The 24,667-nt window shown below is 40.4% G+C and overlaps 1 protein-coding gene across 1 annotated transcript in view; it reads left to right on the plus strand.

The window, feature by feature from the left end:
* Positions 1-24,667, plus strand: part of megf6b (multiple EGF-like-domains 6b) — a 62,677-nt gene that overhangs the window by 5,511 nt on the left and 32,499 nt on the right. The window contains exon 5 of the mRNA XM_040159002.1: positions 6,551-6,655. Coding sequence (XP_040014936.1) covers positions 6,551-6,655 — 105 coding nt within the window. The remainder of the gene's footprint in view (positions 1-6,550; positions 6,656-24,667) is intronic.

A 24,667-nucleotide genomic window follows, 5' to 3' on the forward strand; every position in this document is an offset into this window, starting at 1 on the left:
CTCCCTCTCCCGCTCTTGCGCATTTTGCTATGCACTACTTGTATCGTACCTCAGTCAGCACAATACAATCTGTGGGACTGTTTTCAGCAGCACCTCAAACATCCAAAAGGAAAAATCTGCTTTGCAAAATCTACAGCTCAAGCAAATCCCCTGAAAACCCACAAATGAGGGGAAGATTGGGAAGATGGGAACGCTTTGTGTTGAGATAGTGATTTAGTGTCTGGCACTTATTGTCTCTCTTCCTTCTTTCGCTCTGTGTGTGTTCCCTAATAAAATGTCAGTGTGGGGTAATTAGGCTAATGACCTATGGTTACTGTGGGGCAGTTGAGTGGAATTGAGGGCCTAATTGTGTTGTAGATGCAGCGCGCACAGTAGCTGAGAAGTGGCTGCAAGTTGAGTAGTTTGTCCTTCCTTTAGTTCAGCTGTGTATTTTCTCTCGCTCTATATCCACCCATTGTGCAGATTTTGCCGTCCTCCTACAATATTGCAATTCATAGACTCAGTTGTTGTGCTCTCCAGCATTCTTTGCTGCATAATTAGCATAATTAGTCACATATTTGGAGAAAGAATATACCACAGCACAGCAAATGTCTGGTTATTTTCACATTTTATTCTGCTATTTTGGACCCCCCCCAATCTTACTGTTTCAGGCTACTATCATCTAATTATAAAGGTTTATGAGTTTTCCATTCACACAAAAGCATTGATTCAGAGCTCCTGAGTGGTTTACAAATATCTAGGATTTGGAGTTTTTGTTTTCCGGCATTATTACACAAAGAATGCTCAAAGTGGAGAGTCAAACTAAAGCCCTTGCAGTTCTGTCACGGGGATACATATACGCAGAAATGAAAATTAGTGCTGCAACTCACTATTTATATCATTATCAATTAATCAGCATTTACTTTCTTGATTAATCATTTAGTCTATAAAATGTTAGACAGCCTTTTTCGGGAATTAAGAAATTGGTTAACTTACAGCTTTCCTGCAGCAATGGAAGTAAATTAAGCCTTGAAAGTTAACGCAAACAATTCCCACAGGTCCCTCTGTCTGTACAAAGGCAGTGTTTGAACAAACTGTGTTTCTACAGCATCTCATGCTTTATTAGTACAATACTGTTATGCAGGAAGTTACTGTATATTTCTGTCAGAATGGTGAGAAAAAGACAGGTAACAAAGGAGGACAGACTGGTTGGTCAGAAGGTTCATCCTACAGCAAGATAATGACCCAAAACTTTAGAAGAACAGAGCCAGACGGTGGCTTCACGTGGTGGAAGACCAGCACAGTCTCCAGACTTAAACCACATGGAGCTGGTTTGGGATGAACTGGACGGAAGGTGAAAGCAAAGCAAACCACAAGTGCAACATGTTTGCGGAAACTTCTGCAAAAGTATTGGGATGAACTTTTTGAAAGAACGTTGCAAGTGTGTTTGGCTGCTGGATGAGTTAAAAATTTAGATTAGATGATTCCTTTTTTTTAAAAAAAAACTTGATTATTCATTTGTTCTATGCTTTAATTTCAGAAACACTGTGACATTACACCATGTAGATTTCAGTAACAACTGGAGAAATGACCGGCAATGTAAAACAGAGAAATGCAGCAAATCCTTACTTTGGAGAAGCTGGAACCAGAGACATTTTTCCTCAAAAATGACTTTGGAGCAATATAATAAATCAATTATCAAAATAGTTTCCTATTTAAGATTGTAGAGCTACATCTATTCAAAGGTTTTACAATACCTCTAACGACTTCTTGTCTACAAAAAGTCAGCCAGGTGACTTGTGGAGGCAGAATGGAGTGTTTGAAAAATCCCCAAGTTCAACTGAGGTGACTTTTGTGTGTTTTGTAAAGACTCCAATTGGCTCAATTACTATCTGGTTCTCCTGAAGGTGAAGAGCTCTTGACTTTGTGATGGCGACTTCCTCCACTTAAACATTTGGAGGACCACTCAATCAGTGAGTTAAACCTTTTACCTCAGCCAGTAGCCACGGGCCCGGGCGAGGATGGACAGGGTTAGCTGGGAGTGGAAACAAGCAGTTATGTTGATTGACGGCAACAATAAGCTTTGTGACAGGGGCTGAGGAGCAGGGACAATGGCTCCTCTGGTTTGTTGTCCTCGTTAACTGCTGAATAGGAACTGGCCCCCTTTTGTGGTGGGACCAGGCTGGCGAAGGTAGCTACATGTGAAATAGGCCCAGTATCCAGAAAAGAGGAAAGGGTCTTCTGTATGTCCATGGGTGGTCTCCTGTGTGTGTGTGTGTGTGTGTGTGTCATGGAACACAGCAACAACTATGTCAGCGGTCATGGGGACCGCATCATGCATAGCTGAACACAAATAGACAGACACAGACGCATACAGAGAACCAGACTGAAATCAACCAACTGAGATATAACATGGAGCATTACACACCAAAACTGTGGTGTAATTAAAATGGTTTGTTCCATCAACATACTGACCCTGGTTACACTGACATAGTCCTTTTGATCTAATGGGTAATGTGCAGCAAGGAAGTAAGGTCATCCTAGTAATCAAAACTGAGCTACCTCATTTTTTTTTTTGTGTGGAACTGCTGCCCTGCAAAGCTAGTACTAGTTTACTCAACAACTTGAGGTCTGCTTGATGCCATCCCTGCTAACTGGAAGAACTCGTAATGAGAGCAGATTGTAGAATTACACTTTATATAGTATGAGTCTGCCCAGCAAACATGACACCATGACAAGAATCATTCGGGGTGGCCAGCGTGTTAAATTAAAAACTGATGCTTGTTTTTTGAATAAGTGTTTTCAAATCCTCTTGAACTCCTGTTGAAAACTATCATAGGTACAATTGCTAGACTCTTCATCTTCCTTTAATGGTGTCCATGCCAAATAGAGGCAATATTATCAAACTGCTGGCATCGAGAAAGAAAATGGTCTAAGACAGACAGACCATAATTTTATACTGGTCAAGTTGGGGAAAGTTAAGTTTAGGTGTAAAGGTTATACAGTATGTACAACTTGTAAAAATACCTTCAGTCCAATGCAATTGTTTTTCAGTTAGAAGCAATGGTGTATAGGGTGGAATAAATGAGGCTGCAGAAAATCCGTTATATGTTCAGCTGGCCTGTGTCCATTCATATATTTTTGCATATACAAAATGTTTCCAGTTTAGTCTGAGTGATATGCATGCCATTTTCCTGTCTAATTCCTGCACATTAAAGAGGGACAGTGAGGAAATATATCACGTAGTGGGCCATATACTGACTATGTGACATCAGGGTATGTTTTTTTAACATCATGTTTTCTCTTTGTGATGTGACCAAATGTCAATATTCCATCCCTCTACTTGGAAATAAAGATGAAAGGAAGTGTGTTGTAGAGACATTCAATATGATGTACGATGCAGGAAAAGATGCCCAAGATATTCTAATTGCATGGTCTTGCACACTACTAGAAATTTTTGCTAAGCATTATTGTGCCTCCTTTGTCAAACTGACCTAGTGTCTAGCTCAAATGGTATTTAAATCTTTCAAAGAAACCTGTCAGAGATCATCTGACATAGCTGGCCCTGGTTTTCACGGGAACTCTTTGAAATGACACATTCCTGTGCCAAGCAAAACATGATTTGTTGCCTCAAAATACAGTGCTCGGCTCTGCGCGTACCAATTATGGCACCAAACGGAGCCCTGAGTGCAGGCCTTTGTGTCTGTGAATTGCCCTAAATGTGGTCTCCCTCTGGGTCGCACTCTGGGGGTTAAACAGATCGATGGAGCCTAAACAAACACATCGCTGCCTCTATGTTGATGTGGTCATCCCCTTCAGAAGCTGTAAGGGTGACACCTGCTCGTTGGTTTTCAGTTTCTCGGCACGAGTCGCTGACCCCTGCTCTGTCGGTCTCTTCTTTTTGTGGAAGCTTCTAATCCTCTCAGAGAAGGTGTCTTTGTAATAGAGTTGAGAGCATTCACAGCGACAGATGAGAGTGAGTTTTATGCCACGCTGCATGCCACATTAAGGAATTATTTCAGGGAAGATTAAGCAGGGGCTCAGGATGGGGGCGGCCCAAAAATGCCCTGGTTAGCTGCCAACAATCCTGTGTGTCTCACATCTCAGAAGGGGGAATGTACATTCCCCTTGTTGTCTCTTAGCCATGCTACCCTGAAGTGACTCTGAGAGACACCTGACCTTTTACAGTGTTGCTTGTGATTTAGTTAATTTAGAGCTTTTTCCCCACTATTTAGGAATGTCTCATTAATTTGATCTCTCACAGCTGGTGGTAATATCATTGTCCTGAACAATTTGGATCTAGTTCAAACTGTGCAATTAAACCTGACCACTGAGTAATGCCTTTTTTTCTCCTCATCTGTCATCTGTTGCATTCACTGCATCAAAATTCCTTCACATTAGATAATCACAGAGGTGGGGGTAGTTATGCTACTTTTATGATGAAGTACTGCAGTGTGTCATAGCTTTGGTAGCCACACAGCCTAGAGGAACTGGATGTCATGTTTTGTACATGCACTGGATGGTCCAACTGTTGAGCAGGTGTCTGAGGATGGGGCCAGATGACAGGTGGATATTTAGGCTGAGCGCCGGTCTCCAAGGAGCCCTGTAAATCTACTGAAAGACACGGATGAAATTACTCGGGCTCATCTGTGATTATTAGGGATCACTTCTTCATGTCCTCTTCCTTAGTCTGGACATGTTATTCTTATTCTCCGTGGCAGACATGATATAGTTGCAGCCAGGCTGTACATACACATTCAGCTATCTTATGTTTTCTATACCCTGCAACAGTTTCTCATTTCCTTAGCAGAGCATTTTGCCTGTTGCCTCTGTTTAAAAGTATTTAGAGTAGATATTAAATGTGACTAGGGCTAAAACCACCACTTCTTTTCAAGAAATCAATGAAATCAGTCTATTTATTTTTTCTAAAAATCAGCCAACTGTCTAAAACCCAAAGACCTTCAATTTACAATGGGAATAAAACAGAGAAAAGCAGCAAATCTCTTAATCTCATAAATTACTTAAATGATTGTTTATCAACTCGATATTAAAAACTTACATTATTTTTCATTTTTTGTTGATTGACAGAATGATTAGTGAACAGATTGTTTCAGCACTAGCTGTAATACGCATTTGCAGCTTTCCTTTTCAGTTCCATTCATTTCAGACCTTAATTTTCTTACAAAAGGAAATTGTTTTTACAGCAAAACAGCATAAAAACCCCAAAGATGAACCAGAAACGAAAGCACAATAAGACAGTTGAAGACTTGCTACTACTATACAATCAGTATACAGAAAACAATAAAAGGTTCATGTGATAAAAGCAGGAAAAATAGCAACAATAAGAACAAAGATAAGATAAAGTTCAAATGTGTAGATGGGGGCAAGCTGAAATTACACTGTTTGACCTGTCTTGGGTGCACTGACCCCATCATTGTGACCATATATGGCCAATAAATGTATCAGAACCGTCAGCACCTGGTGTGCTGATTGGTCACGCCGCCTCTGGTTGGATTAGATGGGCTGAAAAATGCATATCTGGCAGAAGATGCTCAGTGAAACTGGCATTCAGAGGACGTCTCCGCAATCATATGAGGAAAGGACTGGCAGTTAAATTCCTCTTGTGATTAGTAGGACCTAGCTTTTTCACTCCCAGTGTCCACATGTTGCCAGTCGGGAGGAGCTATAATAGACATCAGTCCTCTGGACCTGTCATCACTAAGCACTGTACTCTGCTCAAGAGAGTGCAAACAACAGGCCTGGCTTAAACAGCTGTCTTACTTCACAGGGATATTAGCCTCAACACACATCAGATAAGTATACAGGCAGGCAGACTCCAGCACCCATGTACTGTACATGCACACACGAAGTTTTAGGTGAAGGACTGTCGTGATTAATGTGAGTGTTTTGTGAGTGTATGGAATGTGATGGTATACCTTTGAGGTGGATTCAAATGTTCTGTGCAAACTAGTGGCTCTCGCTGTTTATATGTCTTGGATTCTTTGAATTTCACGTCTTAACGAGCGAGAGCAGTTTGACTTACAGGGATTTATGGACACAGGGCCGCAGGCTCCAAGAGATGGATGAGCCACACTTACCCTGTGGCCCTTTGATTTTTACCCCCTGACTCACACAGGCACATCTGTATGATCAGTGCTTTTGAAAATGATCAAAAGTTCACTTAATCAATCCAGGTCATGCTCAGGTAACATTCTCAAACTGTGGGAAAGCGGCCACTTTTCATTAAAAGTCATACAGGCTTCTACTGCCAGTCATGTTAAACGCTGGTTCTATGAAAATGGAGTTTAGAAATTTCTTTCACTTGGCCAAAAGCCTGCCTCTCTGCTCAAAGAGCCAAGTGGTGGATTCCTCTTACATTGGTTAGTGTGAATGAAGGAGAATTAAGGTTCTTCTTTATGCCGATGATAAGGCTTTGATAGAAAGAGGTCAGTGTTTGAAACTGCATATGTTGACATCTCATGGCAACAGCCAGGTGTCTCGGCTTTGCTCACCTATTTTTTTTCTGTCTCTCTTCTCTTACCACCCCGTCTGTCCACATGTATACGTACAGCTGTGTGTAGCTACGGTGTGTGCTTCAATGGGGGCCGGTGTCGGGAGGGATCCACCCAGCTTTGTGATTGTCCTGCAGGGTTCAACGGACCCAGCTGCCAGTATGGTGAGTAGCAACATCCTCACAGTGTTTCACAGTCTTTTCTTTTCATCTTTGTGATCTTCCATCATTGTTAGTGGATGCAGTATGAAATTTGAAAAATAGCCACAGTAAAAGTAGGAATCATGAAAACTCTTCACAGACTGATTGAAACCGCTAGCAGTTTGCCGTTTGATTAAAAACACCTTTTTGGCTCTTTGCTGGAGTCTATTTTACTGATCCACTTGAGTCAGCTTTCTAAGCCTCCCCGCTGAACTCTGCTTGAGTGATCGCCTTTCGCTTCGAGTGAATAGGAATCTCCTCATATCAGCAGCTGGCTTCTTTACCAACAGCCCAAGTATTTTATCAGCAACCCCATTGTTGAATTTGAGCTGATGAAGTAAAACAGTGGAGGATTCTGTTGTTTTTCTGATAACACCACACGACGGGAAATTCCTCTTTGTGTCGACTTTTTACCATAATCACCCATCTCTCCTCCAGTTAGGCCCTCCTAGATGATACAGACTTTTGTTGCATAAGTCAAGTTCAAACTGCGGGGACAACTGAAAATCCTGGTCCCATTTTGTAATGATGGTCAGACCTGACTTTACGCTGTCTGGCCAGCAAGCAATATCTGCCAGCTCATTTCTAACTTACCAGCTTCTCCATCAACACACATTTTTCTCAGGAGTTCTCTGGTACTACAGAAGTAGCTTCATGACACCTCTTAGCATACGATGCGTTCACTCCCTGCTTGACTACTGTAAGATTCATGATTAAGCCATGGGAAATCCAGCACTGCCACTCCATATGATCAGAGAACTCTGAAGTAGCTAAACTGACCTGGCTTACTTCTGATATACTTCATGCTTGAATGAAAGACTTAATCTTAAGGACAGAGGATCCATGAATACGCATTCTAAATGAGGTACTGCCGAGCACATCTTAAGGCCATTGGGTACCTACACAAGCAGGACCTGATGGGCCTAATGGAGGTCTTCTTAGAAGATTGACAGCATATGTGGAACATGTTGGCTGATCAGTGTTGCAAAAAAAAAAGTCAGCATAGGTTTACGTAAAATTACGCATATAAAAATAGTTAAAAGTAGTAGACTCAGAATCAACACCTAAGAACCATCTGATTTGGGTTTTAATCCTCCATATTCTCAGTGGATGAAATGATGTATCTGAATGACGTGTTTGAGTGCTTTCATGTACTGTATGTATGTTGTGTATGATAGGATGTTTGCCCTCCATGATTGCCACAGCAGCAGCTCATCAGTCACTGTGGTCAGAACAAAGCTGCATTTTTCCCCGACGCATAATGAAGGATCATTGCATGGAGTGGTGAAACAAGGGCCGGTGCATAAAGTGGGGTACGATGCCCCGCATCCTTCACTCCTGACCAGGAGAAAACAACATTAAGATCCTGAACCTTGCTAGATGCTTCTGCACCCAACCATAACTTCTCTAAGGAAGAACAAATTTGTGGCATTATTTAGAGCTCCTCTTGACTAGATATAAAATATAAAATATAAAATATAAATATGAGATACTTTTGTTACATTTGGTGCAACTGAAGCTTCCTTCACCATCGGCAGTAGATGTAAGATGTATTTGTAATTGACAGCCATAATTTTACATGTCAGTGTGAGACTGACCAGAACATTAACACATCAAACACATGCATTGAAAATACATTTTTATCAGTTCCAAAGTAAATAATTGAATCTTCTAAAATGAAAACACATCTCTTCCCTGTAGTTTTGGCTTTAGAAATATACAGTGCTGTTGAAACTCAGTGTTGCTCATCCTGCTGCCAAATTTTAATACTTTTATTGTTGTTCTCATTTTAAAATATCAAGCTAAACATAAATAATGCACATAAAAACATTGTCTGATATCTGTTGTGTTTCCAGTACGAGAAATACAGCAGGAGTTCTGGCACCACTTCTTCTCACAATGTGCATGACAAGGGGAAGCAGTCTCACTTGTAGTGTTGAGAGGAACCTTATTATGAGACGACTTCATCTATATCATGTCTATACCCGCAACACACACACTTTAAGTCACTGCATTGCCACATATTTAGAAAAGATTAATGTTGGCTCTAATGTTTATTCCTCCACTGAAGGAGACAAGTTTTGGGGAAAATGGCTAATAAAGCCAATTTAAGCAAGGGAACTTGAAGCCTGCTCATATTTTTCTTTTATTTTGCATCATCATTGCTGAGTTGTTGTTCAGATCTTGCCCTTTCAACATTTGTTTTTTGATATTCATCCAACTATCTATGTATCCCATCACAGTAAGTCCCCATCCCTTTCAGTTTAGCTTCCAGGCAGCCTTTGAGCAACACTGTTTGATATCAGTGCAGACATCAGCTATCCCCCTTCCCTTTCATTGAGATCTGCCAGCATTGTTCTGCATTGTGAATGATAGCTGTCATCAATGGGCACCTAGGGGCCCTTGCTGGTGGAGAGCTATGCAGCAGACCCTCCCTCTGTTGGAGGCTATCAGTCCGTAAATACTCTGGCAGTTATATTGCCCTGTGATTGGCACTGAATGGGCTGCTTGATGAAGGGTGTGGGGCTGCGAGCAACTCCGCCTGACCACGGGCAACACTTGGGATGATGGGAGTCGGACACAGACAGAAATACTCTCACAGTTGTCCCTTTTTTGAGGTCATGCATGTGCCAAATACAGGTCATGTCAGAGTCAAGAGTCCTGAGGGCAAAAGGAAGAGCTGCAGGTTGAGTACAAAGTGACTCATTGGCAAAAGAGCAATAACATCACCTCTAATGAATGACTGTTCATTGAGTGATGGCTCTGATCCATTGTTCAGGCATTATGAAGTACACTCTGTGGTGGTCAGGCACATACCATATTTGTGTAACGCTGTCACATTTTTGAGCCCCGGATAAATAATCTTAGTGGTTGTGTAGATGAGAGCACATAGCTCACACAAGCTGCTGTTACAATTTAGTTATGGCTGTGGTCCACATGCTTCACGCGACTGTCAATCACTGCTTGTTCTCTCTTGTTTATGGAAAAAAAGCTGGAGCCAAACTGGAGGATGTGGCTGAGGACAAATGCATGGAGCCGTACTTCACTCAAAGACTCACTCATCATTTAATCACTTTAGACGGTTCTCAGCAGCATTCCTCTGCATTTGGTGATATCCACTTGAAGCGCTTCTGATGTGGTTTGTCCACATTTGTGTACAGAATTTGGTGCGTGTTTATGTTGTTCAAAGGGGCCAATTAGTGCCCTGCTTGCAATAGTTGTACAAGACTTTCATCTGTTTTTATCTTTTAAGTAGCATTGTGTCTCAGTGATGTGTAAGACAATAATTACATTTTTGTGCTTTAACTCTGTGGTAAAGCAAGGGCTTGTGCCTTGAGGCTCCTCTAGTCGTTTCAAAGACAATGAATCCCATTTCTCTGAACCACTCAAGCCATGATACTATCATACAGTATGATAGAGTAGCTTGTTTAAAAGTTGCATAATTTGACAAGACTGATTGGGACTTCTGAGGTTAAGTCATTGTTCTTGTGTAAATTACTGTCCCGATGGCAGCAGTTTTAACAAAGATTGGGCACATGTTGTAACATCAAAGTTACGACAATTTGGGCTATTTTATAGGAGAGATTTTCTGTATTTTGTGTTTTTGTCTGAGCTTTTGTCATTAGTTTGAATTTGGTGGGGCTCTGTTGGTAAAAGCCATAGGTACCTGTGAATATAATGTTTTTGTCTCTATTCTTGCTCCAAAGTCCTTCATAAAACACTCCATCTTGTCTATATCCAACGGGATTTAGTCGCTTGGTGCCTGATGTGCTCGGTATCCAGGCTGTCATCAGCAGACAAGTGGTATCCTCTGGGATAAACAGCTTCCAAGGCTTTTAGACCTCTGGCAGGACAGATGTCTTCATACCAGCTGACATCTGGGCTCAGCCACAGTCAAACAAAGGCAGACAGACAAACAGAAAGGCAGACAGACACTCTTGGTAACATGAAACATCTTAAAGCTGCCTCTTGAATTCTGTTATGAGGTGAAAGGTAAAATGAAGGTTATCTCAAATACATAAAACTAATGGATTGTGCAATTACTTTACAAGAGTTATTTGACACAATATGAGGAGTCAGTAAAACCAAAATTAAATCCTTGATAGCAGAGGGAAAGATGTTCCAAATAGACGTCACCCAATCGCCAAAAATGCTGTATTCCTTTCCAACAGGTTTAAAAGTTTTAATAGGCTTTTGTATGTTGATAATGTCAGGATCCCAAACTGTGAAATGTTTTAACATAGCCCTTTCTCTGATACAGTAATTGTGTCTCATTTTATATATATATATCTATATATATATATTTAATTTCTGAACCATAAGCTCATATCTTGGCTGGGTTTGGGGTCATTGCAATGCAAAGAGGGCCAGCTTGTTCATAGGCATCACTCAGGACAGACCATCTCCTGATGGCTATCATCGTTATCAGAAGTCTTTAATGTTTGCTTGAAAGCGGTCTCCCAACCTTGCTCTCTCAGTCACTGTCATGTCGAACTTTAAAGCTCTAAGTCAGTGTAAAAATGTAGTATATCATATAAACTGAAACGTTACTTGCATTCGTCGACCAATATTATAGCTGAGTCAAATAAAGCTTCTGAATCTGATTTATACTACTATTTTGTAAGGCTAATATCTGGCAAAATAATAAAGGAAATTTTCAATTTTATAAGTTTTTCCTTTTTAAAAGAACAAATCACAGTAAAGGATCAATAACAATATTGACAAAACAGATCTTTTTCTGTGAAATTGTATTGTTTGTGACATCAATAGACATTTTCGCATTAAGGCACATTCTTAAAGACCTGACCCCACCAAAAGCAAAAGGCAGAGGTGGAAGTTGGAGCCTTGTTCCAATAAAGATTAAAATTACATAGGTTTTGAGTATGATGTCTTCATAGTTTTAGTTGGTCTTATAAACAGTTGACTGAAGCTCTAAATAATGAGGTAAGTTATTTCTGTAGAGCCTGTCGGAGCATGAAGGAGCATGATGCGAATCCTCCACAGTCTCAGCTGAGGTGCTGAGAAAAGACACAGTGGGAATACAGTGATATATCACACTGAACAAAGGGCATCAACAATGCTGCATTATTTTTCTAGAAAATAAGTAGAAAATAACGTAATACATTCACTCAAGTATTGTTCCTAAGTGCAGTTTTGGGGTACTTCTGCTTTCAGTATTACCATTTTTTTATGCTACTTAACAAATTCTACACTAATATTGTACTTTTTATTCCCTAATTTTTTTGGACAACTGTAGTTAGAAGTATTTTCCAGAAATTATTTCACATATAAAACATACAATCCGCTTATAAAATATAATTCATTATCAAAGATGATCTACCCAAGAATCCACAAAGTTTTTACGATTATCTACACCTTGGCCAACTTACAACAGTAAAATGTTGTATCCGTAATAATTCGGTAATAAATGACATCCTTTAGGGGCTATTCTGCATAATGAGTAATTTTACTTTTGATACTTAAAGTACATTTTGCCGATAATACCGCTGTACTTTTATTTAAATAACTTAAACTTTTTTTTTTCACACAGTGGTATTTTCACTTTTACTTAAGTAGAGGATATGAACACCTCTTCCACCACTATATAATTACAGTTACATGAACCAAAATTGTAACAAAGGTAGGAGACCAAACTGATCTGGATCTGTATAGAGCTCTCTCAGTATTGCTGTACTGGTTATTCTAGCTGTGTTTTTGAGCTGCATTGTTAAGTTAGATACTTGTTAGCATGGTTGCAAGGTTAGGACAGCAATCCTGGAGCTATTGTGGGAATTCATTGTCTTGTAATAGGACATTTGTTGAGTTTTACATGACCTTTGATGTACACATACTTGACTCAGGGTCATATGCTTGGTGTACTAAATGTAGGAAGTGTCTCAAGTAACTTCCAATGACGTGATGTACAAAGGAAGACCTACAGACAAAAAAACAATTAAAAATCTCATAGGTCCTTATTTTGGAGGTGAAAATATTATGGGTAGAGCAGTGGAATGGTTGAGATAATTAGCTTAATGCACTTTTAACAGGTTGTCTAGTCATCACATAGGACATCTCACGTCAGACTTAATCACACCTTCTCTCTGGTTGCCTCTGTCCTTCTCTCGCTTCATTGTGTAGACCAGCTTTCCAGAAAGTTTCATGTGCTGGAAAGTTTGTGCTTCAATTTATCTTCAAGACAGGGGTGAGTTTGTGTGTATAGCTGTGAGGTTGATTTCAGATCTTGCTCTTTGCAATACCTCTGTTCCTCTGTTAATAGCTGTCCTACTCTGCAATTACTTAAAGTTCAACGATGGTCTTTCCTCAAACTAACAGTCCAGCAGCCTGTTGTAACCTGCCTTGTTCTCACCCCTCCTCTCACCTCACACACGTAGACATAGTAAATTGTCCTAATGCAGGTGAGGGGGTCCTGTAACTGCTCCGTGTTTCTTGAATCGTGACAAAGGTGCATCTCTTTCCCTGCTTTTTTTTTTTTTTTTTTTTTTTCTGTTTACATGTTTGTGATGCATGCAAGGTTTGTTCCTGTTTATTAATGGTAACCACTGTAGCACATTAAGGCCAAATGTGACCAAAACTGTGGGTGGATTTTGCCTCCCAGATGTCAAATCCTAGTTAACACATTAGTGGCACGTTTGGCAGAGGTTTATAAGTGGTGTTATTTGAATACAACAAGGCAAAGATGTGAAGTTTGCTCATCTTTTTAGCCTTTCAAAGTGGAAGCTCACCAGTGATTATAGTATTATTAGTGTAACTGGGTGCTTAATTAAACTGATTTATGTGACAGTAGTGAATTTTGATGTCTCCTTTTGCACTGAAGATTACAGGGGAGCAGAAAGGTTAGAGGTTAAGCCGGCATGTGGACCCAGTCTGTAGCTTTTCAGAGCGGGCTGGAGCATCCGAGGCTGGAACTACTGGTTATGAACAGCAGGGATGCTACACAGCATCACTGTTGCTCATTAAGTCCTTGAGAGACTGACAGTGACAGGAGGGAGCAGCAGTGACACAGATGGTATCTGTCATGTTTAGGGGATGCAAGTCCACATGGGGGTCATGTTATAAAAGAGAAGATCCCTTTTACTGTATGGTGAGACAATTTCATACATGCTGCTTACCCTGGCAAGGGTATGAGTTTGACTGTCAGTTGATTGGTGAGGAAACACTTTTTAATTTTTTTTTTTTGGCTAGATATGTAGTGTATCTGCTCCCTTCACGTTTGACTGAGGAATGTAATGAGAGAGGTGCTTTCAGTGTGCCAGCTGTGGGACCCTCCCCATTGTAAAAATAAATCCCTGAACTCTGAGTCCCATTGAATGGTTTTTACTTGGGATCAAGAAAAACATTTGAGAAACCTCCACGCTGAGCTAGCTGAGCACTTAAGTGAGGAAGTGGCCCAAAATGAGAGACACGTGCACGCAGTGGTCGTCATGGCTGGAGATTACTATTTGCTTCAGCATTAATGTAGTACCTGATCCCATTGTGTTGATTTAGCCAGTGTGGCTATAATTTTATCATGCGTTCTCTGACTAAGGAACAATGAAAGAAAGCATACTTTTGGTGTGTTGTGACAAAGTACATGCTCCAGGAGGACAAACAGGAGGAATAGATCCAAACATGTATAAGGAGAATGTGAGATTTACATCAGTGTGTAACAGACTGAGAGGTATAGTACCATGGTTTTGACTATTTAATATGCTTTAATAAAACAATTTGCTTACAAAGTAGCTGTGACCAGTGCAAACCTACTCTCTCTTTTGGCAGCTTCATCATAGAAACGATTCCAGAAATATCACACCTTACATATTTCCTGTTTTTTTTTTTTCATGCTGTACATTAGAACTGGGAAGTGTTGGCTGGGTTGAAAGCCTTTAACATTTGCTCATAATTCACCTGATTACCTTCCATTTTGGTCAGCTACCCAGAGCTAAATGTGAGCATGAAAGACTGTAAAGCCATGAGATTTTAAAGCTGTGAGATGGCCAGCTGCAGCAGTTTGTCACTCATGATTGGATGGTCCATTCTCCACTGAGAGGTCAAAAGGTTTTGGGCATCAGGGCATTAGGGTTATATAAACCTTGTATAATGATTACCACATTTGTTCTATCTGGTCCAAATCTGGCTTTTATACTTTTAAGAGCATATTTTAAGTTGCAAAAATCAAATGGCTGATAACAGGATAGTAAATGTCTAGAAAGGTCACAAGCACTCTAAACCATTCTCAGGGTGTCCCTTTTCCTCTCTGATGGATTTAACAGGCTACAACTACTATTGCTGTGAACAGGTTGAAGTCTGCTTTGCCACTTTTACTTGGAGAGAATTATGACGTTTTAGTTTCTAACCTTAAAAAAACAAATAGAAGGTGAAAAATTTGTCATGAGAGCCGTTTTAGGAACAGCTAACAGTCAGGTGGTGACATAATCTTGCTATTCACAATTTTTGATGTTTTAACATTTTTTTGTTGTTGTTACAACACAATTTCTCCCAACAGCCATAAATTTGATTTTAAATGGACCATTCACAGAGTCCCTGACATGTTTTCTGTTTTTTGCCATTTGAAGGTTTAATCCCATTCTTTGAGTATTGTTAGCAGCAAGTATAGCGTGACTTCCAGGGCAGCTGAAATGAATGAGACCCAGGAAATGTAAGCTCTTCTGGGAGAACTAGAAGCTCCTAGCAAATGTTTTCTCAAACATACTCTGTCTGTCTATAAAATATCAGAAAGTAGTGGGAAATGTCCATTACTATTTCTTGGACCCCTAAAAATAGTTTTTTTTTTGTGTCTGCCCAAGAGTCCTAATCCCAAAGATATTTGGTTAAAAGGTTAAATGAAGTTAGAATGAAAACAGAGTAAAAAGTTACCAATCCTCACAGCAGATGTTTGGGATTCTTGCTTAGAAAATAAGTTAAAGGCACCAATAGTAGTTTTTGACAACTAGTAGTGTTATTGAGCAATTTCTGTATGACTGGGTGCTGGTTATGTTTTGTTTTGTTTGATACACAGTCCTGCCTCCAGTTTCACCATATTCTACTGATCAAAAGTTGGCAGTAATAACATGTAAAGATACACAGTAAGATGTAAGCAAAAGCAGGGCAAAGTTTCTCAAACACAGACGTAAATAATGGACATTGTATTACAGTATTAAAAAATGAAAGAAATCTTAATCAACGTTTGTTTGGTAACCCTGAAAGCATGGATCCTAAAAGTCAGTCAGTCTTTCCTTTTTCCTATGGTAGCTGTCCCACCCTGAAATATTGTAAGATATTTAAGCTTCACCATGGGGGAGAGAGCAACCCTGTGTCTGTGAAGTCAGGAAAGGCATCTCTAATGAGAGGGACTGCATTGCAGTAAGAGGGTGGGGTACATCCTTGACCACCTACCTGCTACTGCATCCTGCGCAGCACCCTAATCTCCCTTAATTGTGCTGAGACTAGGCTCCCACCCTGTCTCATTAGGCTCTTTACAGCATTCCTGATGAAAGGTCGCTCCTGGTCACGCTGGGGGCGAGGGCATCAAGTTTGTGCAAATTGGCAGTGACAAGAGTTTGCAAAATACAATTAGAGGGATAATCAGCGTGGACTGATGCCTTGGTCTGCCAGTGGTACCCTGATTCTCCTTATCTTTGCTACCTTTTAGTTCACTGAAACTTCCATATCTTCTTCCAGTTTTACTAAATCTGCCTTTGCTGCCTTTGTTCCTCCTTATCAGCTCCTTGTATATTCCAATGAGTCAAACACTTCTAATCTCTGTTTTCCCTCCACCTATGACATTATCTGTTATGCTGTTTGTTATCTCCACATGGAAGACACTTAGCCGTGGGGAACATTCACCAAAGAGTGTGCACAGCCAGAGTCTTGCTGATGCTTTGTGAGGTGTGAAAAGCAGATGCTAATCGAAACAAAATGTAATGGGACAGGTTCACTCGAATTTCACGTGTCAAGGTTGTTTTTTGAAATCAGACTGTAGTTTGAATCTTATCACTGTGTTTTATCTTGTCTCCACCTTGGTATAGACTACTTTACCGGCCTTACTCCTATAGTCGCATTAAACTTGTATTTCAGTCAGGGTTTGGCAGAAAACAGCTTTCCTTTTTGAGGGAGCTCTCAAAGAATCTGGGCAGCAACAAGGATACTGCTTGGAAAACCAACCTTAACCCCAACCTGTGGTTAACACATACATGAATATTAAATCTTAGTTAAACCAACAATAACAAAAAATATATAGCAGAAAAGGAAGAGGTTGTGATGGTGGAGGAAGGTGCAGAAGGAAACAGCGTTGGAATGAGAGTGTCAGCAAAGTAATGGTGGTAATTGTCAGGTTGTAATGGATGGAGTTTATACTTGCAAGAATATGATCAGGTGTTAATAATCAACTGGCAGCCAAGCAGCTGATGAATGAGCCAGTGATGGTAAAACATAAATGAAACATACCAGCCAGTTAGTATAAATGTGACCTCAGTACTCTGCCTTTAATTAACACAATGCTCCATTCACTTTATATGTTAATTTAAGTCTGTGGTTTTCAAGCACTGGCAGTGGCACTCCCCAACGGGCTCACAAGATGAATCTGAGGGGTTGTGAAATGATCAACATGCTAGCAAAAAAAAAAAGAAATAATTGCTAAATAAAATTGTTAAAATTTTGCGAGATTTGTCATACTGGATAATTTTACCTATTTAAGCCTTTTAAGATATCCAAATTAAACAGTCTGATACGATAAAAATCGCACCTTGCTTGAAGGGCTCAAAGCTTGTAGAAATATGTAACCTTTGATGACAGATCGTCAGTTGACTTTGTGTGGTTTTAAACCTTCACAAACTGAAAAAGTTAGGAACCAATGATCTTAATGCTTCTTCTGTTTGGTGAATGCTGAAAACTTTTTACTTCCATCATGGTAAATGGACTGTACTTATATAGCGCTTTTCTAGTCTTATCAACCACTCAAAGTGCTTTACACTACATGCCACATTCACCCACTCACACACACATTCATACAGTGCGTTTTTTCTAAGGATACAGTGCTTTCTACACACACTTACACACTGATGATACATCGGGGGCAATTTGGGGGTTCAGTTCCCTGACGAAGGGCACTTCGACATGCAGACTGGAGGAGCCAGGGATCGAACCACTGACCTTCCGGTTAGTGGACGACCCACTCTAGTTCCCGATCCACAGTTACCTCCAGATTATTTAGTAGTTATGTTATTAAAAGGTGTACAACTGCACCATATTAAAATATGACCCAAAGTGGTGTGCCGTGAGCCAGTGTATGCCATGAATATAGAGCCCCTTGCCTCTGAACTACACATACCCGGGGGGTTATGTATTTGACTGCTGTTCCTTTCAGCTTTTAACAGCTGTGAAACCATGTAGTGTCACACTGAAGCATGTGAAGCAATAATCAGAGCCTCAGTGTTTATTCCCCCTGTACACCTTGAGCATGACAGTCTGTCATGTATCTGCCACCTTTTGCCCTGTGGGTAAACGGCTCTGGGCAACTTTTCGTCTGCTAAGGCCCTGCGCATACCTCTGCAGCAAATCTCACGCATGTGACCGAGATGGAGACAGGCTGGAAACCACAACAAGTAATTTTTGGATTCCTGCTGGCCTCCATGTGTTGTCCCAGGCACTCAAAACTCCTGGGTCAAAGTTGGAAAAGACAGGTCCTAACAGGTAGTATACACACAGAGCACACGCAAAGGGTCAGAGGGTAGTCCCCTGAGGTCCACGAGGTATTTGTTTCTCCTTTGCGTGTGCGTAGATCATAAAACGTTATTCTGGATACATGCATAGGTTCATGCAGCTGGTCTACTTTTTTGTGGGTTGAAACCTGTAACTTTTCATGACAGTAAAAATGAGCGATAGAAGTCAGAAACCTTTGGCTATCCACAGGCCTTTGAAGGGATAAGACTTATGACTTTATCAGACACCTTCCATCATCATATGATCATACAGCAAAACAGTCAAACAGTGCAGTGAAAGAATTGTGGGATTGGCTTTACCACCATATAACAGAGATTTCCAGTTTGAAGTCTCTGACTGCTGGCACAGTCTTGTGACCGTCACTGACGTGATTTGAGCTGGCTGTGTCTGGGAATTAAGGAATTCTGGGAGTCACAGTCAGCTGTGGCGAAGAAGAGAGAAAAAATTAAAGCTTACAGGAATGAGAGGCACCTGGCTTTTAAGAGTGGGGTATGCCACACATATAAACATACATGAGTACCTGCACAGCACTCAAACACACTCACTCTGCACATGTATGCACACACACTTAGAAGGTTACCTCGCAGTGCAGTAAAACGGATCATAAAAATAGGGATTAGAGGCATTTGGGACTCAGTAGAGCAGGATTTCCACTTAAACAAATTCAAACACTGGATTTTAGTGTCTTTGATGTCGCACGTAATTCCTTCATGGTCCAACATGCACAAATGATAAAACTTAGGGCTCAGTGGTCAGGGTAATAAGCTGTACTGACACTACCGAGTCGCTTGATTGATATTTTTACCCAAGAGTCAGACAGCCTCAGTGTCTCAGTCTCTCAGCACAATAGTCTGCTGCTTGTCTGTGGTTTCTTGTCGACACTTGCCTGGGGAAGAAGACTTGAAGAACAACAAAATACAACTGTTTAAACAGGCAGATAAGCAGAGAATTTGCTCATCTGCATTTTAACATGAGAAATATATCACCGAAGAAAAGTGAGCACCACAGCTAACTTTAACTGGCTGACGCACCTGTCAAGAAAGCAAAAACACTGCAAGACATATTCTCTTTTCTCCTGTTGTATTTCCTTAATACAGCAATGATTTTCTGTATTTTACCAAGAACTGTATAAGACTGCGTCTGCAAGTAACAATAATTTTCATATTTGATTCATTTCTTGGTCTGTAAAACATCAGACAAACAGTGAAAAATTACCATTGCAGTATCACCAAATATAACGTTTTGCCCAACCAACAGTCCAAATCCCAAAATATTCACTCAAGTAAAATGTGAGACCAAGAAAAGAAATGATCACAATCAAGAAATCGGAACCATCAAAAGAATGACATTTTTTCTTAAAAAATGACTTAAATGGTTGTTGATTATCAAAATAGTTGCTGAATAATATTTTGTTAACTTAATAACTGAGTCACTGGCAACTTCATACTTCAAGGAGTGTTTTTTTGTTTTGTTTACTTTAGCACAGTTTGAGTTATTTGGAGTATTTGGAGTGCCCAAACTTGAGACTGATTGTTAATGACTTCATGGAAATATTACAGGTTTTATGAAATGAGGTACAAACGTCTGAAACACATCATAGAGGTCTGTGTGTGGTTAGTCCTTTGTCATTAAAGGGGACATTTTTTAACTTCTCTGGTTCCAGGAAAGCCACACCGCGTCCGAGTGGTAGTGCCACTTAACGGCAACTCAGCTGCCACACTGGCCACAATTACAGGGCTACGGGAAAAAACTCGTATCCAAACCTGGCGCGATGAATGCATCAAGTAGGACGAGGGGAGGAAATTATTGGATGCCTAATACAGCATACATAGTTTTCTGGTGTAAGTCAGTGCGGTAAACCAGAGTGAAAGATGTTTTACTAGAGAGGGCACTCTGACAAGTAAAGTGTGGTCTTCTTTGACTTTGAATTGCGATATTGTGGCAGCTGTGTTTTAGTTATATGATGAATGGCACCAGAGTTGAATCAAACAGTGTCAACTTAATAAACATCCAGCCACACATCTGGGCTATTATTGATGTAGCAGGAGATTAACAGCAGGGGGCAATGTTGAATTTGAGCTGATGCCTTACAGAGGAGAAGGAAAGAAATAAATGCAGTTTTCAATTTTGTGTGGTGTGAACTATCAGATAGTTTTCTCCTGAAGTTTTAAATATATTTAAATGGCTGAATCTGTTGTGTATCCTTTCAGTCAGCCGTATCTGAAATCTGAACAATCATTACGAAAGCTTTGCCTCCTGAAAAAAACAGTGTACAGTATTACAAAAATCTGAAAATAAAAAAATCGGATTTCACCTGGCATGAAAATGAGCAAACATCTTGATCTCTGCTCTTTTTTGCCTGTAAATTTTACATAGCACAGATACAGCAGTCCGACAGAAAGGAAACTTGAGAACGATAGTACATACACCATGCAGACACAATGAGCCAAACTGCAGAGGGAATGCTTGGATTAACCATTTCGAATGTGTCTATGGGATTCTCATGACAGCTGACGCCAGGCGCTGAATATCCATGTGAAATCACCAAAGAGTTATGGAGCCCATAAAGTAACTTTTATAATAACTTTTGTGAGCTTGGCTGAGCGTATTTCACCAGTTTATCTGTTTCACTTCAGCTCCGGGCAGAAAGCCTTGCGGCGCGGCCTATCAGACAGATAAAGGAAACGTGTCAGTTATACTGCAGGTCAAAGGTTAGGATGAGTTTCCTGCAAAATTGTCCTGTCAGTTCCATTTCATAGATGGTTATTTTGTCAGACAAGATTTCGGAGACTGTGTTTCACCAGCCCCCACATGTGCAGGACAGGTCAGAGAAATCCTTTCCTAAGTCATCGTCTGAATGAAACCTCTGACTCAAACATGTCTCATGGAGCCTCTAGCCGATCCCCATCTTTATAGCACCTGGTAAATGAAAGCAGCTGTGAGGACTGCAGGGAATGTAACCAGGAATGAACACTAGCAAAGCACCTTATTACACCAGCAGGCTTTTAGATCAGGGCACTAAAAGGAAGCAGGTTCTTGATATCCTCAATAACCCCCACTCCCCCCATCCGATCCTCAATGAATGCTGCAATTTTCTGGCCCATGACCCCCTGAGATTATATCAGGGGTCTGGTGGTTTTCCTTGGCCCAGTCATAGCCCCTCGTAGTCTGCCGAGACATTAGCCTCGTCCTCCTGGGAGCGGTGGTGGTCGTCCTTATCACAGGAAGTCACACAATACGGCAGAGGAATGTAAACCCAGAGCTGAACTCGCAGAAACACAATCAAAAGTTTTAGTGAAGCTTTTTTTTTTTTATTATTTTTCATTCTTCGTCTGGTTCCTTTGGAACAGGGTGTCAGTTACAGAGAAATGCACATTTCTACCCATTTTACAGATATGTTTTTGTTTTATAAATAAGCTTATAAGAAGACATAACAGCACTGAGCAATCTGGAAGATTTTGTTGTCCTCATAGAACAATGCACAGAAACTCCACCTTCATATATACAGTACAGAAGGGAGACTGCATGATGGCTTAAACAGTATTTACAAAAAATACCTAATATTGCATTTATTGTGTGAAATAAGGCCTCTGGTTTTTTCCCCTTAAGGCGACTTAATGTTTCATTTCATGAAAATAGATTTTTTTTTTTAAATAATGCAAGCAGAGGTGGTCTTGGCTTTAAGCAATGTGGCCCAGTTCTGCCATAAAACGCTGCATGGAAACCTGAATTTACTGCAATAAAATACAAAACCACTAACTAAAGCCTCCAAAATGGTATAAGGGTGAATCAACTCTTCTCTGGCAGTCAACAAAAACTATTTTAGTGCTGAAACAATCAGTCAAATAATTGATTAGTTGATAGACAGAAAGTTAATCTACATTCATTTAAATTCATTTATCAAGCCGAATGACAATTACGTACTGTTTGTAGACTCGCACATGTCAGAATTTGTTGTGTTTATCAGTTTAACATCATCCGAAATCTTCAGGTTTTAGACTGTTAGTTGGCTGAAAAGAAACGAATACATTTAAGATGCACTTTGGGCTCTGGGAATTTGTGAGGGGCATTTACCACTATTTCCTAAAATTTTACTGACTAAAAGACTTAAGGAATAGTTTAATATATTGGGAAATACTAGCCTTGCTCTGTCCGAAGGTTATAAAATCCAATTACCAGCACCTCTGAAGCTCGCTAACTTTGTTTACCTTAGGACAGAGGCAGGCTAGCTCTTTTCCCAACACGTTCAGTCTTTATGCGAAGCAGCTGCTGGCAGTAGTGTCATGTTGAGCAGACATGACAGTAGTATCAATGTACTCATCTAACCCTTGGCTACAAAGTGAATAAGTGTTTGACCAACTGTCAACCTAATCCTTTAGTTGATCAATTGAAAGAAGAATTGACATATTATATTAATTGATGATAAAAATTGTTAATTTCAGCCCTATACATTTCACCAAATATAGGATTTCAATAGGAGGCAGGACTGTTGTGTTGGAGACTAGGACTGTAGGTAATAAACTTTTCACTCAGTGTAAGATGTTTCAATGATAACATTTCATCAAGGAATCCTCTGATATTTGCACAGGGGGAATTCTTCAGGGCTCGATGGTTAGTTTACCACTTGCCAAGAGGACTCTTATGCCAAATACATTATTTATCTGAACGTCCACCACATGGCGAAATGGTCCCGTGCGGTTCTCCCTGCATGAAGTTGACCCTGATCCTTGGCCTTTGACACTGACCTGGGGCATAAATTGGGCTGCAGACACACTACTTTGCTCAAGGCATGTGATCCCTTTTTGGAAAACTTGCACCCCCCCCTCCCCAGAGGCTCAGGTCAGGGAGAAGAAACTATGGTGATCTGATGCTCATGGGAAGGGGCTGATCTTAAAACTCCCCTTGTTTTAAGGAGGCTACAGCTCTTGTTTCGTGCCCCTAGTTGTGTCACATCACTCTGCTGGAGGGTCGGTCTGGTGAGGGATTGCTGGGTGGGTGAGGGTGGCGTATGGTAAACGGATCTCACCATTGCCCCCTGCAGTCAGGTGAGTGTGTAGCCTCTGCTCCAACCCCCAGACTCACTCATGTCCTCAGAGGTCATTGAGTTTAACATTCAGGGAAAATGACTTTTATGGCTGAGAATCTTTCTGTTTTGAAATTAGCCTGCATTATTGTAAACATCAGTGTAGCATAGAGATATAGTGATTAGAATAAAGTAATCTTTCCATGTCGCAACCACACATTATCAGTTAATCTGTCTAATCTTTTTTTAGCAGAGTTTTGGAATGATTTATTGATTTTCAATGTGGTCCTCATTGTAAAAGAAAACTAAAAAAAATTAAGACAATGCAATTTAAGATACTGATACAATAGAAACATCCTTAAAGTACATTATAAAAGTTCATCTCTTGAATGGTTTTCCATAAATGAGTTTCTTCTACCCTGTAAACATGATTTGTGTCTCACTAAACTGAATACCTGATGTGCAAATAAAGAGAAATTCCACAATTCCAGGTCCGTTATTAAAAAAACACGGTGCTTAATCGATCCAATGTAGACATTCAGTTTCCACTTGTGCGTTTCATATTCTCCTCCTGACCCTTAGCTGTTCAACATTCCTACTTGCTTATTGGGCAGAAAGACTTGGAGAGTGATGAGCATGACACTGACCCTGGGCAGACCCCTCCTCAAGCTGCCACGCAGGTGTTTGGCCTCAGGGGGGAGATAGATGTCCCCACACACACTCAACACAAACACACTCATGCTGCAGATCTCACCACAGGATCCCTCAGGGTCTTTAATCCTGCCCTTGACTGCAGGTCGCAGTCTGCTCAGTGACCATCATTTGTCTCCTTTAGTCTGGATGTTCTGTAATTTTCTTTAAATTTGCAGTTATCATGGTACTTATTTTGCAAATTAAATGTGTACTAAAAGTGTTCTAAAAGGCAGGCACTCTCTCACCCCAGGACCCAGACTCATTAAATCAAGATCTTGTGATGCAGGAAGATTTGTGTAATAAATTGATAGGAATTATATTTCATAGTAGAATAAGATGTTTTCTTGATGTTTAAGGTAACGCTACATGTTATATGCAGTTTAGGTTTTATGACAGTTTTTAATACTTGGCAATAGAGAGTGTACAGTGGTTTTGGTGTGAACATTTCCAGATGTTGTGAACTGAGAGGGGAATCGTTTAATTGGCTGGTTCAACGCTGGCATCGCAGTGTACCAAAATTTGCTAGAAGGGGAAAAATGTTC

The sequence above is a fragment of the Xiphias gladius genome, chromosome 21, assembly GCF_016859285.1.
Source record: "Xiphias gladius isolate SHS-SW01 ecotype Sanya breed wild chromosome 21, ASM1685928v1, whole genome shotgun sequence".
Lineage (NCBI taxonomy): Eukaryota > Metazoa > Chordata > Actinopteri > Istiophoriformes > Xiphiidae > Xiphias > Xiphias gladius.